The 26056-nt window shown below is 46.5% G+C and overlaps 2 protein-coding genes, 1 long non-coding RNA gene and 5 other non-coding genes across 11 annotated transcripts; 2 read left to right on the forward strand and 6 right to left on the reverse strand.

Annotated features, from left to right (window-relative positions):
* Positions 1-8403: 8403 nt before the first annotated feature.
* On the forward strand, positions 8404-17112 carry LOC111841690 (CTP synthase 1). Of its 3 annotated transcripts, none has more exons than XM_023807632.2 (18): positions 8404-8474; positions 9594-9787; positions 10534-10704; positions 11350-11450; positions 11710-11826; positions 12171-12254; positions 12358-12438; positions 12609-12760; positions 13050-13182; positions 13509-13597; positions 14060-14154; positions 14301-14363; positions 14525-14568; positions 14659-14755; positions 14852-14907; positions 15942-16038; positions 16165-16309; positions 16522-17112. In XM_023807632.2, the coding sequence occupies exons 1-18, from the start codon at positions 8470-8472 to the stop codon at positions 16604-16606; spliced, it is 1809 nt and encodes a 602-aa protein (XP_023663400.2). In that variant the 5' UTR covers positions 8404-8469; the 3' UTR covers positions 16607-17112. The 3 variants fall into 3 exon arrangements, with proteins under 3 accessions (XP_023663400.2, XP_023663401.2, XP_023663399.2); XM_023807633.2 differs by having other exon boundaries at positions 8445-8616; XM_023807631.2 differs by lacking the exon at positions 8404-8474 and adding an exon at positions 9261-9391.
* On the reverse strand, positions 17105-20123 carry LOC111841692 (uncharacterized). Of its 2 annotated transcripts, none has more exons than XR_002837728.2 (8): positions 20056-20123; positions 19315-19375; positions 19009-19089; positions 18659-18890; positions 18338-18400; positions 17966-18005; positions 17666-17701; positions 17105-17478 (listed from the first exon to the last, which is right to left on the reverse strand). It is a non-coding gene; the product is annotated as an uncharacterized lncRNA (long non-coding RNA). The 2 variants fall into 2 exon arrangements; XR_002837727.2 differs by having other exon boundaries at positions 18659-18895.
* LOC111841723 (small nucleolar RNA SNORD99) lies at positions 17556-17629 on the reverse strand. Its single transcript, XR_002837740.1, has one exon. It is a non-coding gene; the product is annotated as a small nucleolar RNA SNORD99 (small nucleolar RNA).
* LOC111841724 (small nucleolar RNA SNORD99) lies at positions 17851-17924 on the reverse strand. Its single transcript, XR_002837741.2, has one exon. It is a non-coding gene; the product is annotated as a small nucleolar RNA SNORD99 (small nucleolar RNA).
* On the reverse strand, positions 18465-18546 carry LOC111841720 (small nucleolar RNA SNORD103/SNORD85). Its single transcript, XR_002837737.2, has one exon. It is a non-coding gene; the product is annotated as a small nucleolar RNA SNORD103/SNORD85 (small nucleolar RNA).
* On the reverse strand, positions 19160-19289 carry LOC111841722 (small nucleolar RNA SNORA16B/SNORA16A family). The gene has a single exon (XR_002837739.1). It is a non-coding gene; the product is annotated as a small nucleolar RNA SNORA16B/SNORA16A family (small nucleolar RNA).
* LOC111841721 (small nucleolar RNA SNORA16B/SNORA16A family) lies at positions 19525-19659 on the reverse strand. Its single transcript, XR_002837738.1, has one exon. It is a non-coding gene; the product is annotated as a small nucleolar RNA SNORA16B/SNORA16A family (small nucleolar RNA).
* Positions 20124-22060: 1937 nt separating the features above from the next.
* LOC111841691 (ras-related protein Rab-39B-like) lies at positions 22061-25745 on the forward strand. The gene is made up of 2 exons (XM_023807634.2): positions 22061-22413; positions 23336-25745. Exons 1-2 carry the CDS (start codon positions 22199-22201, stop codon positions 23760-23762), a joined length of 642 nt encoding a protein of 213 aa, XP_023663402.2. The 5' UTR covers positions 22061-22198; the 3' UTR covers positions 23763-25745.
* The last annotated feature ends 311 nt before the right edge of the window (positions 25746-26056 follow it).

The following is a 26056-nucleotide window of genomic DNA, read 5'->3' on the forward strand; positions in this document are numbered from 1 at the left end:
TATAAAAATATTTGGTCCCCACAAAGTAATATAAACCTAATCCACACACACACACACACACTACTAAGCTCCCATGGGTTTGTTTTTCCAAAATGTTTTCATGGCACTTCCTAGAAATGCAGGCCGCTCCCGAACATGGCCCTTCAGAGGAAGTGGGTGGCTCAGGCCTCAGGCCAAACACCTTCCAGCCCCCAAACCCTGCTCTGTTCATCTGCCCCCTCCCCGCAAGGTCCTGACAGGAATCCATACCTAACTTAGCTGCTACCCCCCCTCACCCCACTCCCACCTTCACACAAAGACACTTGTATTTATGTTCTGAGCCCGCCGTCAGTGGCCCCGTTTTTTGCCTACTACCGTGTGCCGGGTTACGTAACGAACAATTACGCAACGGGCAGCAGGCCGGCCGGCCGCAAGCATGTCCTCACAAGGACACTTCATGCAGCGGGGGGGCCTGGGGGAGTGGTGGTGGTCTGAGAGATAAAGAAAGAGGGACGAGTGACGAGGGGGAGACAGGTAGGGAGAGCTAGAGGCACCGAGAAGACAGATGAAAAGGAAAGCGGAACAGAGATGTCATGCTGACTGATCTTCATCTTCCCTGTGATGCTAATTAATGATGCTTGGCGTTGTCTGATCCCTCCACCCTCTCTCTTTACTGTACGTGATGCTCTGATTGGTGTCCAGCCATGTGCAGTTAGAGGCCACTCCCCCCCCCTCCTCCCAGATGAAGACGCCCCCAGAAAGCACCCCCCCACCCGAGGGTGAGGCAGAGCCATGGGCTCGGTCACACTGCTCTCAGCTCACTGGCAAACGACACACTCAGCTACCAACCGCCCGAAACCCCACTGTAACCCAGGAGTCAGAAAACCAGCCAATTCTGGGTACAGACAAGTGTGTTGTGACCTAATTAAGAGCTTCGCGACTGAAGCCATAGAAACCGTGTCAGATAAGAAGATGCTAGTTTTGCCTCAAGCTGCGTAACATTACAGAGCCGCAGGAAACACTCTGCAGAGTGACAGGAGGTGTTAGGAGAGCCTCGAGGCCACGGCGAAGACGTGACGTTTAACACCAGTGTTTAACACCGGTGTTTCTCCATTTGTGTCCCCACTAGAGCGTTAGGGCCCCTGTCTGTGTCCCCACTAGAGCGTTAGGGTCCCCGTCTGTGTCCCCACTAGAGCTTTAGAGTCCCTGTCTGTGTCCCCACTAGAGCGTTAAGGTCCCCGTCTGTGTCCCCACTAGAGCGTCAGGGTCCCTGTCTGTGTCCCCACTAGAGCGTTAGGGTCCCCGTCTGTGTCCCCACTAGAGCGTTAGGGTCCCCGTCTGTGTCCCCACTAGAGCGTCAGGGTCCCTGTCTGTGTCCCCACTAGAGCGTTAGGGTCCCCGTCTGTGTCCCCACTAGAGCGTTAGGGTCCCCGTCTGTGTCCCCACTAGAGCGTTAGGGTCCCCGTCTATGTCCCCACTATAGTATCTCAGTATCAAAGACCAATATGGCTCATATTTCGGCAGCCTGGTGGTTACAGCCACAAACTCATAAGCTGCTGCTCCAAGCTACAGGGCACTAAACCTAAAAAGATCCATCTGTGCATTTTTATTTTACCTGTAAAGTCCAATAAAATATAGTTATTACAGTTAACTTTTAATACACATATTTCAGCACACATTTGAAGTAAATTTGCAATTTTCAATGAAACATAAAGAAAGATGTTTGAGGGCGATGTTTCAGATCGGTTGAGCAGCCCTGGTGACCCCAGTGATCCCTGTGGACGAGCAGAGATGACCTGGGTGTGTCTGTCCTCATCAGCAGTGCACACAGCCCCCCCACAAAGGAGCTAATCTATAGCAGCATACATACCCATTAAGGGCTGGACTGGGATCCCACGTGTGGGACGGTGTGAGACTCAGGGTTTAGCGTGTGTTCTTAATTAGAGACTCCCCTTAATTTTCTACCCTATACCAAATAAAGTGGTGCCTTTGTCAGCGAAAATGCCCCCCTCCCCCCCCCACAGGAGGACAAGGAGAGGCCTCTCTTCCAGCTCGCCGGTGGGAGGAGGCGGGGGAAGGCAGGAGCACCATGGAGATGGGTGAGTCTGGGCCCTCGATGGTGCCGTCTCTGGTGGGGCAGTGAACTAGCTCTGAGAAGGCCCCCCCCCCCCTCGCAAATGTCAGCCACGCTCTCTTAATCGAATTGGAGAAATGTCAGTCCGGGGATGGTGGGGAGGGGGGAATATAAGCACAAGCATGTGGAATATCCAATCCCATCCAGCTGACGAGTAACACTGGTAATACCAATCCTGCTTAATCACTTGTCTCATTTACATGTCATTTGTGCAGTACTATTGCAATAAAGCATATTATATCTGTGCTGTAACTTGGTAAGTCTGACCAGTGAGCCATTCTACCCAGAGGGGCAAATTCACAGCCAGGGGGTGCTATTTATCATCCGGCCTGGAACCCGGCAGTACCATAAGGGTGGGTGTCGCAGTCAAGTAACCGCACTGAACGTCACTGAGGGGTTTTGGGTGCAGTGTGAAGGGAAGAGGAGGCTGCTGTTGTACCCTTGGAGATGTTTATCTACACAGCTGCATAAATGGCTGTAACTGCAAGCTGCCTGAGTCACATTAAATGAGGCACCATAGCAACACAATAAGCGTAATGGTGACAGCCGTTCACTGCACTGCACTGCACTGCACCAGCGATTGCTTTGGTCTGAACGAAATGCGCGGGTTGAATAGCATTCAGGATTTGGGCACTGTGGTCATTGTTACATTCCATCTGTGGAGGCTCCCCATGCCCCCCCCAGCCCCATAAAGACCTCTGAAAGCTTCCCCTCTGGGGTCTGCAGGGCCTTCATCCAACTCCTAGGATCAAATTTCACTCAAAAAAAAAACTGAAGAAGCACAAACTCGTATTTGCTTACCGGTGCATGCTGAGTTCCAGTTTTGCCTTCGACTCAACACTCTGCCTGACGACATACTAATCTTCAGCTCTTCTGCAGAACATCGTAAAAATGTAAAACATGTCATTTGCTATCACTTAGTTGACCCATACAAATACCCTGTGGACATTTTAATGTACATTACTCTTTTTCCGTCTTCCCTAACGTATTGCCATAACTATTACTGCAAAACTTAATATATGAGCATAACCAAAAAATGTAAAATCTCAATATTATCACGCCAGACTGCTGTTTGGACAAATTCTGTTTAATTCAGGATCCTAATACACTGCTTTATTGTATCAAATCTTATATAAGTAAATGACAATGTTGTCCGTGTTCTGATTTTGACTGATTTCTCTGAGGACTGAGGGATTTTTGATCGGTCTACAAATGATTTCACCCTGCGTTTCGGGTCAAAGGGCACACCGGATGCACTTCAGTAGATGGTTAGTTTCTGTTCCTTTTCTTCCAAGCAGCCCCCTCCCAGCACCATTACTCAACCCCCGGCTCCCCACCCCCGCCGGGGAGACCCAGGGCTCCCCCGAACACAATCAGTGCTGGTATGACACATCAATGTTGGGAGTTTTTTGGGACGTAGAGTCACCTTCTGGGTTTTCACGCGGCGACACGCTGCGTTCTGGTCTGTTCTCCTTGCGGTGTCGGCCATTTGGGCTCCTTCCCTGCATTCCTGCTCACCGCTTCCCATGGTCTGGCTGCTCAAACAGGAGTGTCACTGTTAGCACATCAATGTGGCAGGTGAGGCCGCCCTCTTCCGCCCATTCCCATTGGCCCCATGGCACCCCAAGTCCCTCCCCAAACATTTCCTGACCCGATCCATCCCCAGATTGGACAGTTCCAAGACAATGTTGCTCTCCCTCAACAGGTCTTAACCCAGAGGTCATGGCTGTTAAGTACTGTAATGTTTATTAATGCTATTAGCCTCTGTCTATGTGAGTGCAGAGGGTTACCTAGAAATTCTAGGCACACTGACCAAATGTCACCTTACGTAAAATTTTATATTTTCAAGAGTCCCTCTCAACTGCTGCGTCCCTAGAAACTGTCAAGGTATCCAACCCCCTCAGATGCACCGTGTGATTATCCTATGTGTGTGTGTGTGTGTGTTGAATGTGTGTATGTGTATGTGTCTGCATGTGTGTGTGTGTGCATGTGTATGTGCGTGAGTGGGTCAGATATACATTACATTGTCAGGACCAAATGCCCCCAGAATCTGATAAAAGCCTGTTATTTTGACGTTGTGGGGACCATTGTTTTGGTCCCCACAAGGGGAAATTCAATTTTATAAAAATCTGTGACTGCAGCCAAAAAGCTAAAAGTATTGTATTTTGTTTGGTTACTTATAGTTAAGGTTAGGGCTGGGTAGGGGTGAAGGTTGTCATTGTTGGGATTAGGGTTTTGCCCATAGAAATGAATGGGCGGTCCCCACAAAGATCTGAGTACAGGTCTGTGTGTGTGTGTGTGTGTGTGTGTGTGTGTGCCCTTAGCTCCTGCCAGTTGACCTTAATCCTCTCTCCCCTGCCCGAGCCCCTGTAAGGCCACATTAACTTGGTTCCCAGGTAATCCCTGGCAATGTGACGGATTGAGGATGTGCCTCTTGGACCTTTTAAACCCCCCTCCTTCAAGCCCCGTTTTCTAATGGATGTCTCCCGATTCCATATGGCAAGTGTGTTCTCTAGGCAAACATGTTCTGTTTGCAAGACCCAATTTTTTTCCCCCACAATGGCAGATACTCATGTCGTCATTGTGCAATGCTTGTTGATATCACTGATTTCAATAAGTTTCAGTTTTCCAGGCAAGACAATTATGTTCTAACTCTATTTTAACTGCGCATAATATATTTGCACATAATTACTATTATCTTTAAATATTTATCACATTCTATTTTTTGAAAATATTTCGTTTATTTCTTTTTTTTTTTCTTTTAAATCTGTTTGCACCGTGTTAATTTTGTTTGCACTATGTGTGTCTTTGCGCCTTGTCTGTTTGGCATTATATATATATATATAGGTCTCTGCAAACCATGCTTGTTCTTATTTTAGGAGCTGCTCTGAGTGAGATGGCACATATCTCTTACATTTAGACAAAATTCTATTAATATCATCCATAAACTGACTAACAACACATCTTGTGAATAAGATTAATTTGCTTGCATTTAGGCATATTGTCTTATTTTAGGAAATCAATTTTCTCACTGCACTGGCAGATAATTTTGGTGGTTTTAAGCCATTCTATCTCAAAACAGAAACAGTTTATCTTAAATTTGAAAGGCCATTTTTTGCAGTGTTTAATCCCAGGGCTACACGTCTGCGTGTGTCTGTGAAGTTTATGCGCTCGTGGGAGTTTCATTTACACAAATGTGATCTGAGGGCAGAAAGAAAAATGATTGGTTCACAGAGATAACCAATCAGATTGTAGAGGAGGTGGGTCCAATCAGATAGAGGAGGGGGGCCAGCCAATCAGATGTCTTGGTTGCAGGCATGCATGTGCCCTGTGATGGACAGCATCCTGTCCAGCGTGTTCCCAGCCCTGCGCCGCCTGGCACCAGGATCGGGTCCGTACGCAAAACGAAATGAGTGTGTGGTTGATGATCTTGGTTCAAGAGACAGCAAAAACAAGGAACAAGTGTATTCATTTGACCTTCCCCATTGATCCCCCCAAATCTCAGTGTGGTGGTACATGGGCTTCTTCCTTAAAATCTAGTCATTTCATCAGAGGGGCTGCCTGGCTCTGTTGTTGTGTCGTAACACAAAGCACTTAACCTAGACTAATACACACACAAAGCCACAGTAAGACAGAAAAAAGATACAAGACTAATATTTAAAAATCTTAGCTTCTGGCTTTGCTCTGGATGACATAACTGCCATTAGATGGAAAACTGAGTGAGAGAGACATAACTCACATAATATAATAACTCTCTGTCCTAATTTAATAGTTTGTCTTTTTAATATCTTCCTGTAAGGAAATTCTGCTTTTCCAAGTACCTCGTTACTGACGAATTGTTGTTTTGCTTTGTGTGTTTTTTCTGTGGGAGATGCCAGGGGGGGGGGGGGGGGCAGGGGGGAACGAAGGAGCAGCGGAAATAAAGCGGTGCACTGCGGCTTGACTCCTTGGACCTTCTCTGTCTTTGCACGTAATTAGAGCAAATTGCTCGTAAAAAAGGGCGGCAGCCTTTCGATGACGGGGGATTTTAATTAGATCAAGACCATGAGCAGAGCTGAATTAAAAACCCTGCTGCTGTTACGTCCAGGCATGGCTAATGGCTCCTGTTCTGGGTTAAGCGATCCCAGGGGCCATGCTGCATAGCAGGGCCCGGAAACCTACTGTGTTTCCTTACGGCACATGCACACGTGTGGAGATACAGACAGGGAAAGACGCACACAAACACACACACATGTTCATATTCATATCTTTGCGGGGACTGTCCATTCATTTAGATGTTACAACAAATCAACCCCTTCCCCAGCTTTAAACTTCATCTATAAGTAACCAACCAAAACACAAATCTTTTTTTAGTTTTTTGACTGCATTCACAGATTTTTATAAAATTGAGTTTTATTTCGTGGGGACCAGAAACACGCCCCAACAAGGTCAAAATAACAGGTTTTATCACATTGTGGGGACATTTAGTCCACACAGAGTAATCTGTACATGCCCCCCCCCTACACATACATACAAACATAAACACACAGGCACAAAATAAGGAACATGTGAAAAGAGACAGGGTCACAGAAGCAGGAACACTCAGAAACGGAATTAGAAATATGGAAAAAGACATGAGACACCGAAGCACACGCACTGCATGGTGTACATGCAAGGCATCAGCGTAGCTGTTCTATTCACCTCCCGACTAACCGGGTGGGCATTAGGACCGCAACCCCTGACCGTGCACCTGACTCCCTGATCCCAGTTCAATCCGATAGGCTGAAACCGGGTGTCCGGTGCCCCAGTCTGGCCTGCCAGCGTGTCTGTGCCCCTGGGGACATGCACAGGGTTAGACGTGGCGGGACACTTCCCCAGCAGACGTACATGTAAGCTGGAATACACGCCAGGCTCGTGTTGGTGTGTAACGTGCAGCAAAATAACGGTAAAGGATTTCCAGTCAGTGTGTTGCAACATTCTTCGGCCGTTAGGGAGGAAGGAAAACAAGGCCCTCCTCCCCGCCCCCCCCACTCCCAGCTCTGGCCAGCAGTGTTTACACCTACAGGGCGTGTAAGCGTGTGTCTCCCCCTCACACTCTGCACGTACACCACGCACGTCACCGATGGCCTCGTCCCAGGCCACTGATAATGGCTCTAGTAAAAATAAGCAACACTGGAAATGAGCCGGCAGGGAGGGAGGGAGGGAGATGCCAGTCGTGCCAACTCAGGTGCCTGACCCATGCTTGCAGGGTATATACAGATAGCCTGTTTTCTGTGGTGTCATTCAGTTTGGACATTTCATTCTAAACAATGTTTTAATCACGGATATCAGATAGACGATCAATTTGGAGCATCCCAGGGAAGGTACAATGTTCCATCTTGTGATGCTCTCACATGTCGGAATTACCAGAAATTCTGCAATAAGCACCCACTGACTCATGCCAACAGAAAGCAGAAGTCAGAAGCGACAGATTCAATTCTAAGGCGATGACCTTTAGCGGCCCCTGGTGGACGGACGCATCAGTTACACAAATTCATATCCTCTTCAAATATGACAGAACATTATATAAATGCCCTCTTGTGGTAGAGAAAAAAGAAAACATGCCAGAATTTTTACGTATTTAAATGCGTATTTAAATTGCAATGATAATGACAATGTATATAATTATCTTATCAGTTTTATTTTCATTAAAAATTACTAGCAAAATTGGAAAATGGATTGATATTACTGTTATATTTGTTTCATGTCAGTTAATCTTTATTCTATAAATAATGGAGCTCTCTTGAAAAACCTTGTCATGCCTTAATACACAGATAATCTTTTATTACATTTAATGCTATGCATTTTTATTATTATATTTTAAATACGTTTAAGAGATGCACATGGCAAATAATGCGCAGACACAGAGATGACTTCTGTTATTGTGCAAATTATAATTTCAATATGTTCAGAACTATTTGGGGAGGTTTAAAGTTATATTTAGATTACTGTAATAATATTTGATAATTCCAATATGTATTTTACAGTTGTATTTATTTTGCCAGTCTATGCGAAACTGACAAAAGATCTATCTATCCATCAGTCTATCACGCTGTATCAATAGATGAATCTCTTCAATGGCAAAATCTTCCATTTAAGACCCAATCACAATATAGACAAAAGTAACTCAAACAGGCAAGCTCCTACAATTTAATCCAGCATACAATAAATTGCAGTTTCAAACGCTTATACGGCCCGGCTCCATCTCTGTGACATTTTAAAGATGTTAAACTATAACTAGGCCAGTACACAAGAGCACGGGTTAATTATAGGTGTATCGTACGGACAGTGCGTAGTGACGCAGGGATACGTCACGGCGCCATCAGATTGTCTTGCACATGGGGTGAGCACATTGACTGTAGCAGTGTATGCCGGTGCGGCCCGTACAATATTTGTTCACGGGTTTTAAAATACTAATTAAAAAATCGTCATTTATATTCCTTCCTGTGAGACAGGTGTTCGGGAAACCGTCCGTTGCTGAAGCGGTAGGTAAAATAAGCCCTCAATCTTTGGCGTACGTATTTAATTAGTGCTAGCTGTTTAAAAAACGTGCGTCATTGTAACGCTTAAGCATTTATTTACTTCGTGATAATCTTTAGATATTCTGTGGGTCTGGCGATGCAGCTCTGTGGGTAGATAATTCTCCGATCAGTCATAGTCAGAAGCATTGACTACGCATTGATAACCAGCGAGCCAGGTTTCACGTATTGCGTTTGCAGATTCTAAGCTGCATAGTTCTTCGTTTCGCGATGCCGTTCTACAAATTTAAATGGTGTGTATTACGGCAGCGTGGTAATAAACGCGATGTAAATTGTTTATGAGTTTTGGCGCTATTGTTGAAGTCTGTTCCCGCCATTAACATTACAGTTTCGCGAGCTGTCTTTAGTCGTATGTAGTTAGATAATGCTTATTATTACATAATTTGATGTTCATTGATATGCCAGTATGTGCATTTTCGGAATATGTCGATTGTATAAATCGCGAAAGTGTATGGAACTCGTTAAAAATTGAAATGCTGGTAACTCTCTGCTTAGCGTGTCATTGGTCATGTGGCATAAGCCCCGCCCCAATTCTCGATTCACCCAATGAGATGCTAAATACCTGAGTCGCATTTCCATTGCGTAAGACCCCTAAAATGTGCTCTCATGTTCTTAACGCTCCATCAGCTCCGCGTCTCGTGCTCATAGTTCTTAACAATAGGAAAATTGTTTTACGTTGGTTCCCGCAAATACTACACTTTTCAGCTAGATCTATGCAGCGGTAACATTGGATCTCGTTTTTAGAATTTTTTTTTATTAGTAAATTGATGATAACCAAACTCTGGTTATTTGTACTGCGTATTTTTATGCAATATTTATTTATAATAAGAAAATGATAGCGTTCATATGTATTTTGCCGGTTTCAAACATGAGGTGAAAACAATTGTCTCAAAGTATCATGTTCTTCTTTGTCTAACTTAAAGAATTTCAGCTGACAACCAGTACGACACGATGAAGTACATACTGGTAACCGGTGGGGTCATCTCTGGCATTGGCAAGGGAATCATCGCTAGCAGTGTGGGCACCATTCTTAAGTCCTGTGGTCTGCATGTCACTGCCATCAAAATAGACCCCTACATCAACATTGATGCTGGCACCTTCTCACCTTATGAACATGGTAAGTGTAGGATCAGATGGGAGCTCTTATTGGGAGGCGGGGGCTGTCGTCTCTTGACATTTTAATTCTCAGGCTGTCATCTGATGTGTGCTGTTTTTTTCGTATTCTGGTGAAGTCTGGAGTTGTGCAAACCAGAAGATGTTGGTGGTCCAAAGTGCTGTTTACATTTCAAACAAGGCTTCTGCTAGGTGGCCGGTTGTTTTTTACATTCCAGAATCTTAATGAACTGTTTCTGAGAGCATGGGTGAGCATGTTTTACCATAAACTGGTGATGAACGCTAATGCTGTACAAGCCGGCGTAATCTTGACTGAACAGGCTTTGCTCTGAGTAGTGCTCGCAAATAGCACCCATTTTCATTGACACGTGCTGAATTCCAGCTGAATGATAAGATGGGGATTTATGCAAATGTGCACATTATTTTCATGACTCTGGGTGCTCTTCAGTATGGATGAATAGAAAAGTCATTCAGCTTTTTCACAAGAAGTGATTGTACTTCTGCTGTGGATAACAGCTCTGATTAGTTCAATGAAATGGTAGATGTCTGCCGTCAGGATTGACGTACACGGACAGCCAGGAACACTGTGTTTCTCTGTTATTGAACATAGTGTTTGTCCGGAACCAGGGTCAAACAGATCACCTAGAAGGCTGCTGGAAATTCATAGGGATCTGAGTCCCCGAGAAGCAGCTGATATGCTGGACCCCCATCTGTACTGAGCAGCTTCTCTGTGCTGGCTTCCCTCTGCAGGAGAGGTGTTTGTCCTAGATGACGGCGGTGAGGTGGACCTCGACCTGGGGAACTACGAGCGTTTCCTCGACATTCGGCTCACCAAGGACAACAACCTGACAACGGGCAAGATCTACCAGTCTGTCATCAACAAGGAGCGTCGGGGCGACTACCTGGGCAAGACTGTGCAAGGTAAGGGGCTCGGGGCCCCACTTTGTTGCTGTGTGTTTATGGGCCTTGCGGAATGGACCTCAGAAAGCATAGGGAATGCCTTTAGTTTGTGTTACAGAAGTGGCTGGCGTTTTGATTGGCAGATGGAGTCATGTAATGTGCTGCTGTGCTGATTTAAGCCTCTGTGATCGGTTGGTTGCTGGTTCAAATCCCGTGGCAGGCGGATTGGCCCCAGGTTTAGGTGTAATTCTGAACAGAAATGAACTTGATCGCGGCCTCGCTGCTCACCTCGTCCCTTCGCATAGGACTTGCTTTCTGGTGCTTTATGGTATTGAGTCCCCCCCCCCCCCCTCCCGCCTATCACATCTCCCCCCGCGTCATTTAAACATGTCTCAGGCCATGACTGGAGTTCGCGTTGGCTGATGCACTACTCCAGTGTGGTCATACTCAAATTAATTCATTTTCATATTCTCCAGTCATAGACATTTGTCTTTACCCCCCCCCCCCCCCCCTCCCTCCCCACTAGTGCTTGCTTTTTATTTTCTTCTCCCCTTGCCAGATGTGACCTGCCCACTTATTTAATGCTGGGTGCTTTTATGCCTCAGTGGACGGCACAAACTTGGGGTTTGTGTGTCTCTCATAATGTCCCCCCCCCTCACCCCACAGTGGTGCCCCACATCACCGACGCCATCCAGGAGTGGGTGATGCGTCAGGCCCGGATCCCTGTGGATGACGATGGCTTGGAGCCCCAGGTCTGCGTGATTGAGGTATGTCCCCCCCCCCTTCGGCATGCGGCCCGGCTGAGCAAAGGGCGGGGACGTGCTCTGAATGTACATCATGAATTGCAGCAATCAGTGAGATGACAGTTCGGCATGTACAGTATGAACAGCACGTGCAGCAGTGTGCAGTCGGCGTAGCGAACAGCACAGGCCATAGTGCCGTGTGCAGCATGATGGTTTTCTGTTGAGAAGGGAGTGGCAGGGTGATGGGGAGGGGACTCAGGCCGTGTCCCATTTGCATCCCCAGCTGGGCGGCACCGTAGGTGACATCGAGAGCATGCCCTTCATCGAGGCCTTCCGGCAATTCCAGTTCAAGGTCAAGAGGGAGAACTTCTGCAACATCCACGTGAGCCTGGTGCCGCAGGTAAGGGACGCGTCCCCACTGTCGGCACGCTGTGCCGCACAGGCCAGAGGCCGACGCTGTGCCGCACAGGCCAGAGGCCGACGCTGTGCCGCACAGGCCAGAGGCCGACGCTGGGCCCCAGAGGCCGATGCTGTGCCGCACAGGCCAGAGGCCGATGCTGTGCCGCGTTAGCCTGTGTCTGTCACTGAGTCGGTAATTCCCTAAAGGGAGTGAAATCATGGGTGGCATTCTTAAACTCTGACTTTTACACTGAATAGTCTGGTGTGGTTTAACACAGCAGGCTTTAAGGTGTCTCTTTGACGTAATGCTCATCATATAATGTCTCTGGTACCCCACCTCCTCAGCCGAGCGCCACAGGGGAACAGAAGACAAAACCAACACAGAACAGCGTCCGCGAGCTCCGGGGGTTAGGGCTGTCTCCAGACTTGGTAGGTCATCTGTCGTCTTATCCTTCCAAACCGCCGCACTTAAAGGATATTGGCAGAAATGCTCCCTCACGCGTGATCTGAGCACGTGTGTTTGGATTTTTAGGTCGTGTGTCGGTGTGCTATGCCGCTGGACACTGCCGTCAAGGAGAAGATATCTATGTTTTGTCATGTAGAGCCCGAACAGGTTAGTCTTGTCCCACAATGCACCTGTCACTGAAGCACACCTTCGCCAGTGCCTGATGGTCTGGCTTTGCGAAAGTCGCACTTCGCTTGGAACGCAAAGGGCTTGTGTTGTGCGATCAGACACCGTAAGTCAGTCAGTCAAGCCAGACGGCGCCCCCTCTGCCTGTCCAGGTGATCTGCGTCCATGATGTCACATCGATTTACCGCGTGCCACTGCTGCTGGAGGACCAGGGCGTGGTGGACTACTTCTGCCGTAGGCTGGACCTGCCCATTGAGACGAGGCCCCGGAAGATGCTCACCAAGTGGAAGGAGATGTCTGACAGGTGGGCTTGTCTCCGGAGCTGCAGAGGGCTGTGGATGCTGTGCCCCTTCAGGAGAATCGCACACAATGATCATACACCAGTAGTTTTTGAGAGTTTCTGTGAAACATGAGAGCTGACCTGCTTATTTGTAGAGCCCTGGGATGCTGCATGTCTGTCTGCATGTCAGGCCCAAATGGCCTTTGCGCACTGGGACATCAGCGTGCGTTTCAGAGCTAAGTGATGAGTGTGCCCTGACATACAGCAATAGAATAATAATAATACTAAACCTGTTGACCCTGCCTTGCCGCAGGTCTGACCGTCTCCTGGAACACTGCTCCATCGCTCTGGTGGGGAAGTACACCAAATTCTCTGACTCGTACGCCTCGGTCATCAAGGCCCTTGAGCATTCGGCGCTGGCTATCAACTACAAGCTGGAGGTCAAGGTGACGTGTGCATCGCTCGTCCTCCCTGCCCTGTCCTCAGACTCCTTGGCTGGACTGTGCGCTTGGCCGATGTTGGTGTTTTTAAGCATCCATGCATTCTGCTGTGGTCAGTTAGCTAACCCCTGTGTTTGACTATGGGTTATGCTGTCTGACAGAATAAATCTGGAATATCTTAGGAAATGAGTGGGATTCATTTAAAGATCAATGTTAAATCTTCTTTAATTTGAATATAAAAAAAAAACAAATAATAATACAAATGCAGGCACATCCTCTGTCACTATGGTCCAAATGGCTGGTTGATAACGGACCTGTTCCTCCCTCCGCAGTACATCGATTCAGCGGATCTGGAGCCAGCCACGCTGCAGCAGGAGCCTGTGAAGTACCATGAGGCATGGCAGAAGCTTTGCAGTGCTGGGTACGTGATCGCCGCCCTGGTGGGAGGCGTATGCAGTACATGCCCATACTACTCCGGAACCACAGTGTTGCTTCCCGTCTGTCTCAGAAGCCTGTGTTTGTATCGTATAGGAGTGTGTGTGTGTCCATAAAGATACGAGTCTGACATACGAGTGTAAAATTATTTCAGTTGTGGTCGAATATAGGCCTGTGTTTTTGGGGGGGTTTCGAAGTTCCTCTCCCTCTACTTGTCTGCAGTGACTGTCTCTGTACCTCTGTCTTGTTATCCTGTCATGTACCAGCATGTGATCTTACCTCAGATGGTGCTTGAAAACCACCACTGAACCGTGGATGTCTGATTAACTGAATTCCAGAACCGCTGGTTGGGGGGGGGGGGGGGGGTGCTTTGTGTTTTCACGTGACTGGGAGGGCATTGGTCAGATTCAGTGGGGCAGGATTGCGAGCTGCTCTTCTGTGCCCACAGTGGTGTCCTGGTCCCCGGCGGGTTTGGAGTTCGAGGCACAGAGGGCAAGATTCAGGCCATTAGCTGGGCAAGAAAGCAGAAGAAACCATTTTTAGGTGAGCAAGGAATAACTCGTTACAGATGGGGTAACAGTAAGTGCCACACAGTTTAACACTGGTCTGCATTGTCCCCACCGGTCAGTCAGTTTGGCTGTGATAAGGGGCTCATGAGAGAATCACTATATGTCTGTGCATCCTTGCAGGTGTGTGCCTTGGCATGCAGCTGGCCGTGTGTGAGTTTGCCCGGAATGTTCTGGGCTGGCAAGGTGAGTCTCCGTCCATTTGCCTCGCCTGTCTTTACTGGTTGTGGCTGGTCGTTTTCTGGCTCTGGGCCACAATCTGACTCTGACAAAAATTGAATCTTAAGTGTTTTATCAGATTTCCCAATAAAGCAAGCCCTTGAGCTCGTATCATTTTGTCCCAACAGATGCGAACTCGACGGAGTTTGACCCAGAGTCCAAGCATCCTGTAGTACGTATCCCATGATGCCATTCTTCCCCCCACCTGCAGTTTTTCCCCCCCCAGGTGGCCATAATTCTGATATCTGATTGTTTCCCCCAGGTGATTGACATGCCGGAGCACAACCCTGGACAGATGGGCGGTACGATGAGGCTGGGAAAGAGGCGCACAATCTTCAAGAGTGGTAACAGTGTTCTGAGTAAGCACTGGGGCGGCCATCTTAAATCAGGGGGTCATGTGACCAGTCTGCTACCAGGGGATACACACTCATGGCTGCTGCTCTGTTCTTTCACAGGAAGGCTGTATGGAGATGCCGACCATGTTGACGAGAGACACCGGCACCGGTTTGAGGTGAGACCGGCTCGCCGTTCACTTCTACCTGAATGTGTTGCACGGCTATTGGACTGGAGGGCCGTGGGCTGATTGCAGCCTGTCAGCTTGGGAAAATATTGCTAAAATTTCTAATCTGGCATGCAAGATTTTGGATGTAATGATTTAAAAAAATCCTGCATCACAACTTTAAAAGCCATGCTATTCTTAGTTTCTCCAGTTGAGGGAGCACTATAGTGCATAATGAGCATAATATAGTGCCACTGTCACCCTTGCCCTGATGAAAAGTACAATGGCTTGTAAGGGCAACAGAGCAAAGACAATGACCTGTTTGGCAGCACCAGAGGAGGGCAGTCTGACTAAGCTGAAGCTACTGTAAACCATGTCTCAGAATCTGTGAAGACCTGCATGCTCAAAGCTGCAGAACACCCCCCCCCCCCAATCAAAAAAAGAAAAACATTCAAGTGGGGGTGCTGCCTTGCTTCCTTTCTGTTCTGTTTTAAATGTGTTGATATAGGTTGGTCTGTTTCACTGAATTGGGTCTAATGTGACCCTGGTGGTTAAAATTGTTTTTAATCCAACGGTTTAATGAGCACGACACTCTGCAAAGCTCTTTGTTTAGTGTCAGACTGTACGTTGGTTTCTTACTGAAGAGCAGGGGTGGGCAATCTTATCTGCACAGAGACAGTGTGTGTGCAGGTTTTAGGGATAACCTGTAGGTCAGCTGTTCAAACCCAGGTGTGAGGACTCTTCAGCCAATCAGTCCTCTAATTAATGATGGGAGTTGCAGCGAAAGCCCACATACACAGCGGCCCGTTCTGCATGATTGCCCACCCCTGCTATAGAGGCTGATGACATTTACTGTGTTGGATGCACATAACACAGAGTTCATAGGATTTGAGAAAGAGATTCACAAACCAAGATAGTTTTACATCAATATAAATTCACCATTTTCTGGAAGGAAACTTGAATGAAGTATGTACACTTTGTGATATTTGGGTCTCCTTCCATCGCTGGGCTCTCTGTCACTAAGCTTATATCTGTTCCCCCCCCAGGTGAACCCAGACCTGAAACAGCACTTTGAGGACAAAGGTTTCAGTTTTGTCGGGCAGGATGTGGAGGGCGAGAGGATGGAGGTCATTGAGCTGGATGGTGAGTCCCCTGCACCTCTCTGGTCCCACCAGTTCCAGCCAAGAAGCCTCCCAGCTACAGTTGTGGGCAGTGTTAAATACCAAGGCTCCTGGTGCTAAGGTTCTGACCAGGTGCCTTGTCTTTTAGATCATCCCTACTTCGTGGGGGTACAGTACCACCCAGAGTTTACCTCCCGACCCATCAAACCCTCCCCTCCCTACCTTGGCCTCCTGTTGGCCGCTGCTGGAAAACTGCACAGCTACCTGCTCAAGGGATGCCGTCTGTCGCCAAGGTAACCGGCGCCTCTTCAGAAGGAGACACAGAAAAATGTGGGCAGAGCGGTCTTGTGCAGCTGGTGATTGACATCATGCTATAATCTCTCCTATTGAAGAGTCTGGCTGGTTAATGGTCAAAGTCCGATGAAAAAGAGCCAATGCCGTTATCAGAGCACGAGTGCTGGGGGTAGATTGGGCCGTTGACTGGAGCCCGTTCCTCTCCCTGCAGAGACACGTACAGCGACCGCAGTGGTGGCAGCTCTCCTGACTCTGAGATCGCAGAGCTTAAGTTCCCCTCGGAGGCCCAGAACTGATGCCCCTGTTCTCCGGCGAGATCAAGATTTGATTGCGCACAGGCCAGGGCTGAGCTAATGGTTCCACATGGCACAGGAACGGAAGCTGGGGCTGAGAAAAAGTGCTGATGGGTTTTAAATTATAACCACCTATGGAATGAGTTTGTGTGTACATAAGTGCTTTTTTTTAAGGCTGTTTCGCTGTCATGAGCTGCTCCTTTAACATACCTTGCACCTTCGCATGCTGAAGCCTAGTCACTGTATTAATACAAGCAACTTCTCAGGTGGCTGTGTCTTCACTATATGCAAGTCATGGTGGAATTTAATACCCGAGGACCTTTGCTTTGGTACATAGGAACTGCATTATGCAATGCAGCTCCTATCTCCTCCCCCCCCCCTGGGCCTAGTCCTTACGGACCTGCAGGCAGCATGTGGTTTTGTTTTCTCCTGGGCAGAAATGGACTGGCTCCTGGTCCAAGGACCACATTGGGAAACACTGGTGTAATAAAGTCCAGCTCCTTTCTTCAGTGGCTCATCCAGATTCTTTATTGATCATTTGCCTTGTTTCATGTATGATAGACGGGTATTAAAGTTCATGGTATTTTGTCAAGTATTCCAGCTAATTCTTATAACAGACTTAGAGCTACATCTCTGGTCAAACGTCCTTTAGATTATAGACAGCGCAATAATCAGATTGACACATTTGTCATTGTAAGCATACAATGAAACTGCTTCCACAAATAGAGCAGATAAGGGTTGTCACATGCATGGCATACAGTCAGACTATAACTTGCAGGGAAATAAAAGTAACAGAAGGGGCTGAGGTTGGGGAGCAGCACACCATAGCTGCTGGTGGTCTCACTTCAGTGTCAGCTCAGCCCTCCGCACCACACCTGAGAAGTAACGGAAAAGACAAACGTCAATACACGCAGTAGACTTCTGGAGCCACACCCACTATCCTGGGTAAGAATGCTGGCCTCAGTCCCATATCCGCAAGCTTCATCCAGCAGTCTGCCATTAGTTACGCTGTCATCACAGACCAGAAGCCATAGAACAAAAGCAGAAGGTGAACATACACACCTTGGAATCTGGATCACAGCAAACCAACCACAAAACCTGGAAGAGAGAAGGCAGCGAGTCTAAGTCTCAATATCACATGGCCCATCCCTACACCCACAGGAGGACAGGAATGGGAAAGCCTGCTCAACACTGACTACCAGGGCTATTACCCCTGCTCAATGCCCTTAAGGTTATAAATCAACTGGTGCTGGTCTCAGTCCCATATCCGCAACTGTCATCCAACAGTCCAGTTAGAATAATTCTCACATCAATGACCAGTCATTGGAAACAAGACTACTATATTAGGATATGAATGTATACCTGCAGTAATCCAGCACAGCCCCAGCAGATCAGTCCCATCCTGAGAGAAAAAGGGAAAAAACATGAAGGTACGGCTCCTGAACAGCTAAACACCATCTATTTGTGGTTTTGCTTGCAGCGAGACTGTTGGAGAATTGAAGGCTGGTGGCACTGTTGCCTACAGCCTCAGACCTTTTCCCCATAATGTTCTGGCATGCTGATCGTGAACAGGGTCCACAGGAAGGGCCCTGCTCCTTGGAAAGCATGCGGCGAGGGGAGGGCAACTAACAGTTCCGTACCCCCCAGCACCCGCTGCAGACGTTAACTAGACGTGATCCATTCAGATGGGTCACCGTAAATCAAGTTAACCAGAACCAAACCCATGCATCTTACTTGTTCACACAGCTGTGGCGATGTGGGGTGACTCCGAAAGGCAGCGGCGCCGCAATCCCCAACCTGAAAGATCAGCTCGTTACAATCCACCCAAAAATCTAAACACCACAATACCATCTGTGTTAGGCCCAGTTCAGAGTTTTGAGTACAAGAAGTTCTCATAAGCGAGCGAAGCTCTCAGTGAGGGCAAGTGTGTCATCAACACCAGGCCAAACCAACGGCAGCAACATTGAGGCTTCATAAGCAAATGCCTTTAGAAGACTCAAGTTCCTTAAGTGACAAAAAAAAAAAAAAAACTTGCAATAAAATCAATCCACCCACCAAGGAGGTTATGGTCCATGTCCCTAAAGCCAGCTTCAGTAACTTGGGGTCAACCCAACGCCTCTGCCTTCCACTGCCACACGATCCATGATGCACTGGACCCTCATGGCTCTTCACCAGGTGCTGAGCTCACGAAAGGCTGGCCCAACCACTGGGGGCTTGGCTACGAGCCCCCATTCCAGGCAGGGTCTCTGGGTCACTGGAATCTGTCTGGACCTGACCAAGGACCAAACTGCCCTGATGGAAAATAAGACTCTACTGTAGATTTGTGTTGCACTAATGCCATATAATGCAAAGTTAAACAGCAGTTTGCTGTATGACACTGACCAACAATCAAAGTCACAACTCACCATCACTAAGACCACGAGAAGCTCATACCGACTGGATGTGGACAGTAAAGCAGGCCCAGGAGCCAAATGCATGGACCACAGCTGCAGAATAAAAACCATAAGTTAAAATCCACATTAACACATTGAAATAACAGATATCAGTAACAGTATTTAATGTTCCTATCCTGTATGTTGCTGATGCAGCTAGAGAACTGAACAGCGACCGTAGGAAGGTGTCATTCTTGGCCCTTCTTTGACCACGCCTGCTACAGGTAACAGGGTCGGCTCCAACGAGGGCCGGTTTAAAACTGATGGAAGAGATCTCACCTTCTCTGGTGTGTGGCCTCAATTCCGGCGTGGCCCATAGTCTTCTCAGGCCAGTAGTCATCTATCAAACATGCATGCAAAGTTGCGTCAAATTAAATCGACTACTCAAAGTATACATGCTCAGTTTGCAGTTCGACAGCACACGTGTCTCCCTGAAAGGCACCCGCCAGAATCACGCTGCAGGGCAAAGTAAAGCATTCCTCCTAGTTCCAATATCCTTTTCCATAATGTTGCCCCTTAGTTATTAAAAACTAAGCAGCGACCGTCGGTAAAAGTTATACTTTAGGCACCTTGATGACCGTTTCAGTCACGGTGTTCACTGAAACGACTTCGATAAGGGCCAATCTGACAAAATGTCCCTCAAAGCATAGCTTTTGTGGCAAATTGGTCACTGAATAGCTTAAAACCAAAATGCATTAATGAATTAACAATGCGTTACAGTAAATCTAAAGAAATGCACACGAGTTGCAAACGCTAAATTACAGGAAAACTATGCTTGAAGGAGTTCTGACATAAAGCCAGATAAGTATCAGTACGTTGACTTCTACGCCTTGTGTACCACGACGTTTCTGTAACATACCAACGACACTTTTTCATCATTATTCGTGCAAATATCACGGCGATTTCGAGTCCAGAATACTGTAAGCCCCGTAACATGTTTAATTTTAATCGTACATCCTTTTTAACCAACAGCCACGGCAGGATGACTAAGGATTGCAAAACAGAGCAAGAAGTACATACCATACTGCACTACAAGGGAAGCCAAAGAAAGAGATGCGGGCTGGATTTCCTTTATGTACGGGATATCCGTGTCGCTGATTGGCTCACTACCGCCTGAGAAAACAAGGCATGCTGGGAAACAAAGTTCTTTTAATCAGAATCAGAATAAGCTTTATTGCCAGGTATGTTGACACATACGAGGAATTTGTTGTAGTGACAGAACTCTACAGTGCAACAGAAAGACAGAAAGACAGTGACAAGACAAGACACAGGTAATAAAAAGAGTTATATACAGATATACAAAGATATACAAAGTAGCGTGCAAAATAGCAAGAAGACATTCCAGTATGATGTGTTTGTATAGGTATGTTGATATGTGAAAATATGAAAAATAAATAAGCGTGTGTGTTAAATAAATAATTTGTTTTAGTGTTGTGTGTACCACGTGTATTGTTAAGTGTACATGACATTGTTAAGTGTTCATGACATGGACTGCCTGGGGGAATTCATGCTTATTCTATGAAAATACTACAATATACCAACCAGTATATACCAACGGTCGAACTGTTTACTGTATGGGAGGCATTTTCTGCAAAAAATAAAATGAAAATGATAAAAATAAAATACAATCTCCACTTTGCCATTTACTTTCCAAAGTCTGTGCGCAAAAATCCTGCAAAAATTAAAATTAAATAGCACCATTTGCATTTAATTTTTCCACTCATGTATGAGTCAGATGTGAAAAATTGAAAAATAAAATTAAAAACCCTTTTTGTCGTCTCATTTTCCAATTTGACTTTTCATTTCCTAGTTTGGCTTTTCCTTTTCAAGTTCACTGCATGCAAATATGTGTTAATCGGAGCGGGGCGGTGCGCGGAGCTACTGATCACTGCTGCGCTTCTCAGTGCCTTTGCCGATTACTTTCTTGTGTTTCTTGCCCATGGTCGCCCGTGTCGCCGAAACTAATGGCAGTCACACGCGGCTTAAGTTAGCTACTTATCTGCAGCTTCCGATTCATTAAGCTTTTTATTCGTAGCGTCTTATTTCGAGGCTTAAGTTACTTTCAGCTTCCTTATAGGGGAGCTCCTTAGAAAAATATTCTTTATTTTTATCATTTTCATTTTATTTTTTGCAGAAAATTGAAGAAATTGATGAGTTTTATTGTGTCCTAGCACGCAATTGTTTTAGGCAATTAGAGTAAGTTATGTAAATAACACATAACAATAAAACACGACTTGACCCATGTATCGACAGACAACTGAAAGCTAAATCCTATAATTACGCAGTTTTAAGCGACATAAGTTGGTTATTACTTTCAGTACCATGGATAGTCGTCACCAAGGGTCCTTCACCTTGCATGACTTTAGAGTTTTATAACGGTCCTTTTGAAACCAGATTTATTGTGGTCTTTCAGAACATAGCATCAATTAATCCTTATAAGTAAGGTTAAAACTTCACAGCCTATATAAAGTTCATAAAGTGAAAGAAACCCCTCTGCAAATGTCAGAGTGACAGACGTTTTACGAAAGTTAAGATGCAGGCCGACTTAAACATTTAAAAATAGCACGATTGCAATACTGGCGTGTGGTTAAATATCGACAAATCGTATGACAGCAAGTGCTTTAGCAATAAAACGAATCAGGTGCACGAAAGATTTACACAGCACAGAAATAAAAGCGGGCAGACGCAAAATGAGACGATGCATAATTTATAAAAAGGGTCACGTGAGTTCTCAAAAAAAAAAAAAAACAGGTTTGCCAAATGTATTAAAAAATTAGCATCTGGGAGTTAGCGTGCAATAAATTAAACGCAAGACAGGCTGCAGAGAATGGTTCCTAATCCTCAGCTTCGATTATCACCTAAAATACCATTTGGGCTGGACAACTTATATTGCCATATTATTGTTCATAAATATTAAATATTGATATGACTTTGGCAATTTACTGAATTCATTCTAAGATCCGAATGTACGTAAGCGATGCCTCTTATATAATCCATTCCCTAAAATACAGGAGCCTGCCCTCTAGTTAAGACGCGATCACATGACTGGCGCACAGCCCCAGTCGCGACCCACGGAGCCAGCGCGCGTCCTACAGACCGGCTGTCAGTCGGGGATCCCGCTTCATTTGCGCAGAAGCCGGAGCCGCGCCGTTTCAGATATGTTATGGATATGTTATGGCAGTACCAGTTTAGGATCATACTACTGGGGGACTCCACAGTGGGCAAGTCGTCTTTGCTGAAGCGCTTCACGGACGGGGTATACAGCGATGTGGCGGACCCGACCGTGGGGGTGGATTTCTACGCTCGGTCACTGGAGATCGAGCCTGGGGTGAAAATCAAACTGCAGCTTTGGGACACGGCCGGTCAAGAGCGCTTCAGGTGATCACTGTTATTGTTTAGCACATTATGTCCGATGTAGATCTCCATTCATGAAAAGATGCCTTTAAATGAAAAACGTGGAATGACATGCGATTACATATCGTTTTGCTTAAATTGCGAATGATTTGTTGCGCAAGTAATTCCACTTTCGTTTCGGATGTAAATACGTTGCCACGCTTTATCATCACTTCAATATCAATAATAAAATAAAATGTCATGGAGCGTTGCTTCAGCAAAGCACTGGAAAAAAATCTTTCTAACTGAAAATCATGCTAAACGTAGTTTTCAGCAGCAAACGAGGAGGCTATTTTATCCGCGGAAAACGCCTCCACCACAGGGGCAAATGAGCAAAAGGAAACCACAAATTTCGCATGTTTCGCCATAGTGACATGCACGCTTTTACAAATTAGTGCAGCTAACGAATTTGCTTTTCGGCGTTTGAAGGCGATACGCAGAGGAAATTTACATTTTATGTTGATTATATTTAAGATACCCGAAACTATCCTTCTCAATATGCATCGCCTATCAGAAAACACGTTCAATTATAAACAGACGACCTATGGAGACCTCTTGTTTTTTTTTTAATAGTAAGTCTGGTTGAAGCTTTGAGAAACATTGCCGAAACAGGGGAGGAGGGCTTCACTATTTCCCCCATCTGCTCATGGTCCTGTTGCCACGATTGCCAGGCAACGGACAGCATGACCAGCTGACCATTTTTGTTGAGGTTTTACCAAATGTGTTTGCTGCAGCAGCCCTGGAAATGGTGGATCTGCAGTCACAGGGCTCTCAGTAAACTCAGTCTCGGGCATCTAAAAAGTTTGTGGTATTATAAATAATAAGCAGCCACGTTTCCCTGTTTCAAGTCAATTTATAATTAATTAGAATGCTCCTGCAATCATAAACTCTGTTCCATGCTCACCAGGTCGATAACAAGCTCGTACTACCGGAATTCGGTTGGCGGGCTGCTGGTGTTCGACCTGACCAGCAGGAAGACGTTTGAGCACATTCGAGACTGGCAGCAGGAGGTCAGCGAGCATGTGACCCCGCACCAAATGCTCTACATCCTGGTTGGCCACAAGAGCGACCTGGTGAAGGAACGCAAAGTGTCCCGGGAGGAAGGGGAGCGTCTGGCGGCGGCACTGGGCATTCGATACGTGGAGACGTCGGCCAAGTGCAACACCAACGTAGACCGGGCCTTCGAGATGCTCACCTGCGACATCTACGAGATGATGAAGCGCGGAGAAATCTCTGCTTACGAGGGCTGGGATGGTGTCAAGTGTGGTTTCAGTGCCCGAGCTCTCTACCTGCCCCAGGAAGACACTGAGCAGGACAAAAAGTGTCAATGTTAACAAAAGCCTACATGAAGTGGCACCGAATCCCCCTGCCATTGCCTGAATCCATCGCAGAGGAGTTTGTCTGTTTGTAAACTCTTTATAGTATGCACAAGCCAGCTCCTGCTGTGATGTCATCATTGTGGGCCGGCAGCCTGTCTGTAGCACCAAATAAGGCTTCTGTTTGCACTAGCGCTGTGTGAAAATCACACCAGTTGGGGGCAGAAAACAGAAGCACATGACAGAGGTGGGGGAGGACCCTGGAATAATAAGGCGATTAGGGATGGGATTTCCTATCCCAGGGTTCAGGGGGACTGGGCAAGAACTGGGTCAGGACTGTCGGGATGAGACACCAGAGAGCCGTTATACTCAGAGAAGATCTTTTGAATTGAGAGGTGTGCTTTGAGGACCATGGATCAGACCTGCAGTCGGGATGGTCATAGAGAACAGGATAGGTTTACTATGTCAATGAGAATGTAACCCATCACTGTGTTGTGTCATACATGTGCAAGGAACAGATTGAATGACTCAGCATTAACAACTGACTCTCCCTCCAGAAATGGGAATACCCCTCCAACTCACACACATATAACCTCAACCCCCTAACACTGTGTGGGATGGGGGGGCAGATAACACTGTACGCTGAACATGGTGCCCTTCCTTGCCCTTGGCAAATGAAAGCTCGTTCTGTTGTGCTGACTTTGCATGATCAGAACATGGCTGAGTGGCTTCAGTTCCGGCCCAGTTCCTCTGCCCTGCAGGTACTTAGCAAGGCTGCCATCTGTCGGTTACTGTCGAGTGTTGGAAAGGATCGCGGTGCCGATTTCGTAAACGTTAACCGAGAGCTGCTCTGTTCTTCACATCAAAATCTCGACTCAAATATGTGACAAGCCAAAAAAAAGGATGCTGTAATCTGTATATCCACCTTCTGTAAGGATTAGTAATAAGTTGTAGGTTTGTATATTTTGAATTTATGCCATCTGTCATCTTCTGTTCACAAGAAGGGAATCATGCAGGCTGACCTTGGAGGGGGGGGGGGGGCCTCGGTACCATAAATGGAGACACATTACCCCACACATTGTGTCATTGTGTCATCACTGGCCCAGCTTGGCATCACAGCGCCATAATTAGTGAGATATTATTCACAAGCGAGGGTCTGTCCTACCCCCCGTCACTGAAGTCACTTGGTGTGGGCGCTGTAGTGGGTAGAGAGTACCAGTGGGGGGGCTTTGCTTTCATTCTGACTTCCTGCAGAGGGTGCAGCTGCCTTCCCGCCAGACCGAGAGTACATAATGAAACCACAGCTAAATAAAAACAGCTTTATTTCTTTAAGCGAGAAGCATGCTGCAGATTCACAGACATCTCCCTGGATGGAGAGGTCATCTATTTAAAGCCCGTTTGCTTTGCTTAATCCTTCTGCCCTGTGCGATGGTATGGCAAGATGTATTCCATAGTGCAGCAATGAGCATGTATAGCTTCAGAAATGGTGAAATACAGGAAGGTACACTGCCAGTGAAATGGCACAGTACCGTTAGAAAATAAAAAAGACTAAGATACCAGAATGTTCCAGAACATGTTCATCAGCCATCAGATCATTGATAGGCATGATGTGATATTTCAACTTTTATGTACTAATGCCTCAGTTTATACCATATGTTTGGGTCTAGAGTCTGAATTACACTCCAGTGCTTCAAAGTTCGGCAGTAATCTGGCTCAATCACTCGTGACCTGGTTACCATGGCAACCCCCCCATACCCCCCCCCCCCCCTCCCCAACACAGCCATTACAACAGGAAAAAACATATCAAGGGCGTGGGATGCAGAGAGCGTCAGTGGTCAAGTCATAGGACAGACATGAACTTGAACTTCTGTATCGAATTTCGACTTCTGATCTCGGTAGCTCTTTCATTTACAGTGTGTCTCTAATCTCTGATTAGTTTCCTTCAGCAGAATTTTGGGTAAAGCTGATCAAGAAAAATATAGAACACAAATGAATATTTAATTTGGTGTCTATTTTCCACAACCTGTTTCCTCACTGTCAGTGGATGTATCCATGAAATTCTGCACCCAAAGTGTCCATCACCAGACCTGGCTGTGTCTGACAAAGACTGAAACTGAAAGAGACTCATTATTACACACTGACAGTAATTAGGTGAGACTCTTGCACTCCCTCTCTCACAGAGACTGGCAGTACCTGACAGAGATTTCAGATGAAGATGACAGATCTGGCCTCCTTTTAAGGGAGACTGACAGATGCTGATACAAATTACTTCCCACACAAGACTGAGGGCTGACAAATCCAAATATGTAATT

This window comes from Paramormyrops kingsleyae, chromosome 9, assembly GCF_048594095.1.
Source record: "Paramormyrops kingsleyae isolate MSU_618 chromosome 9, PKINGS_0.4, whole genome shotgun sequence".
Classification (NCBI taxonomy): domain Eukaryota; kingdom Metazoa; phylum Chordata; class Actinopteri; order Osteoglossiformes; family Mormyridae; genus Paramormyrops; species Paramormyrops kingsleyae.

What these genes read in the sequence shown, in the direction of transcription:
- LOC111841690 (XM_023807631.2), top strand. Translation starts at nt 9,267, where the DNA reads ATGTGCTCTCATGTTCTTAACGCTCCATCAGCTCCGCGTCTCGTGCTC. An exon ending in TCAGCTAGATCTATGCAGCG is followed by an intron (nt 9,392 to 9,593) that starts GTAACATTGGAT and finishes TCTAACTTAAAG; the next exon opens with AATTTCAGCTGACAACCAGT. An exon ending in CAGAGTCCAAGCATCCTGTA is followed by an intron (nt 14,569 to 14,658) that starts GTACGTATCCCA and finishes TGTTTCCCCCAG; the next exon opens with GTGATTGACATGCCGGAGCA.
- LOC111841691 (XM_023807634.2), top strand. Translation starts at nt 22,199, where the DNA reads ATGGATATGTTATGGCAGTACCAGTTTAGGATCATACTACTGGGGGAC. An exon ending in GCCGGTCAAGAGCGCTTCAG is followed by an intron (nt 22,414 to 23,335) that starts GTGATCACTGTT and finishes CATGCTCACCAG; the next exon opens with GTCGATAACAAGCTCGTACT.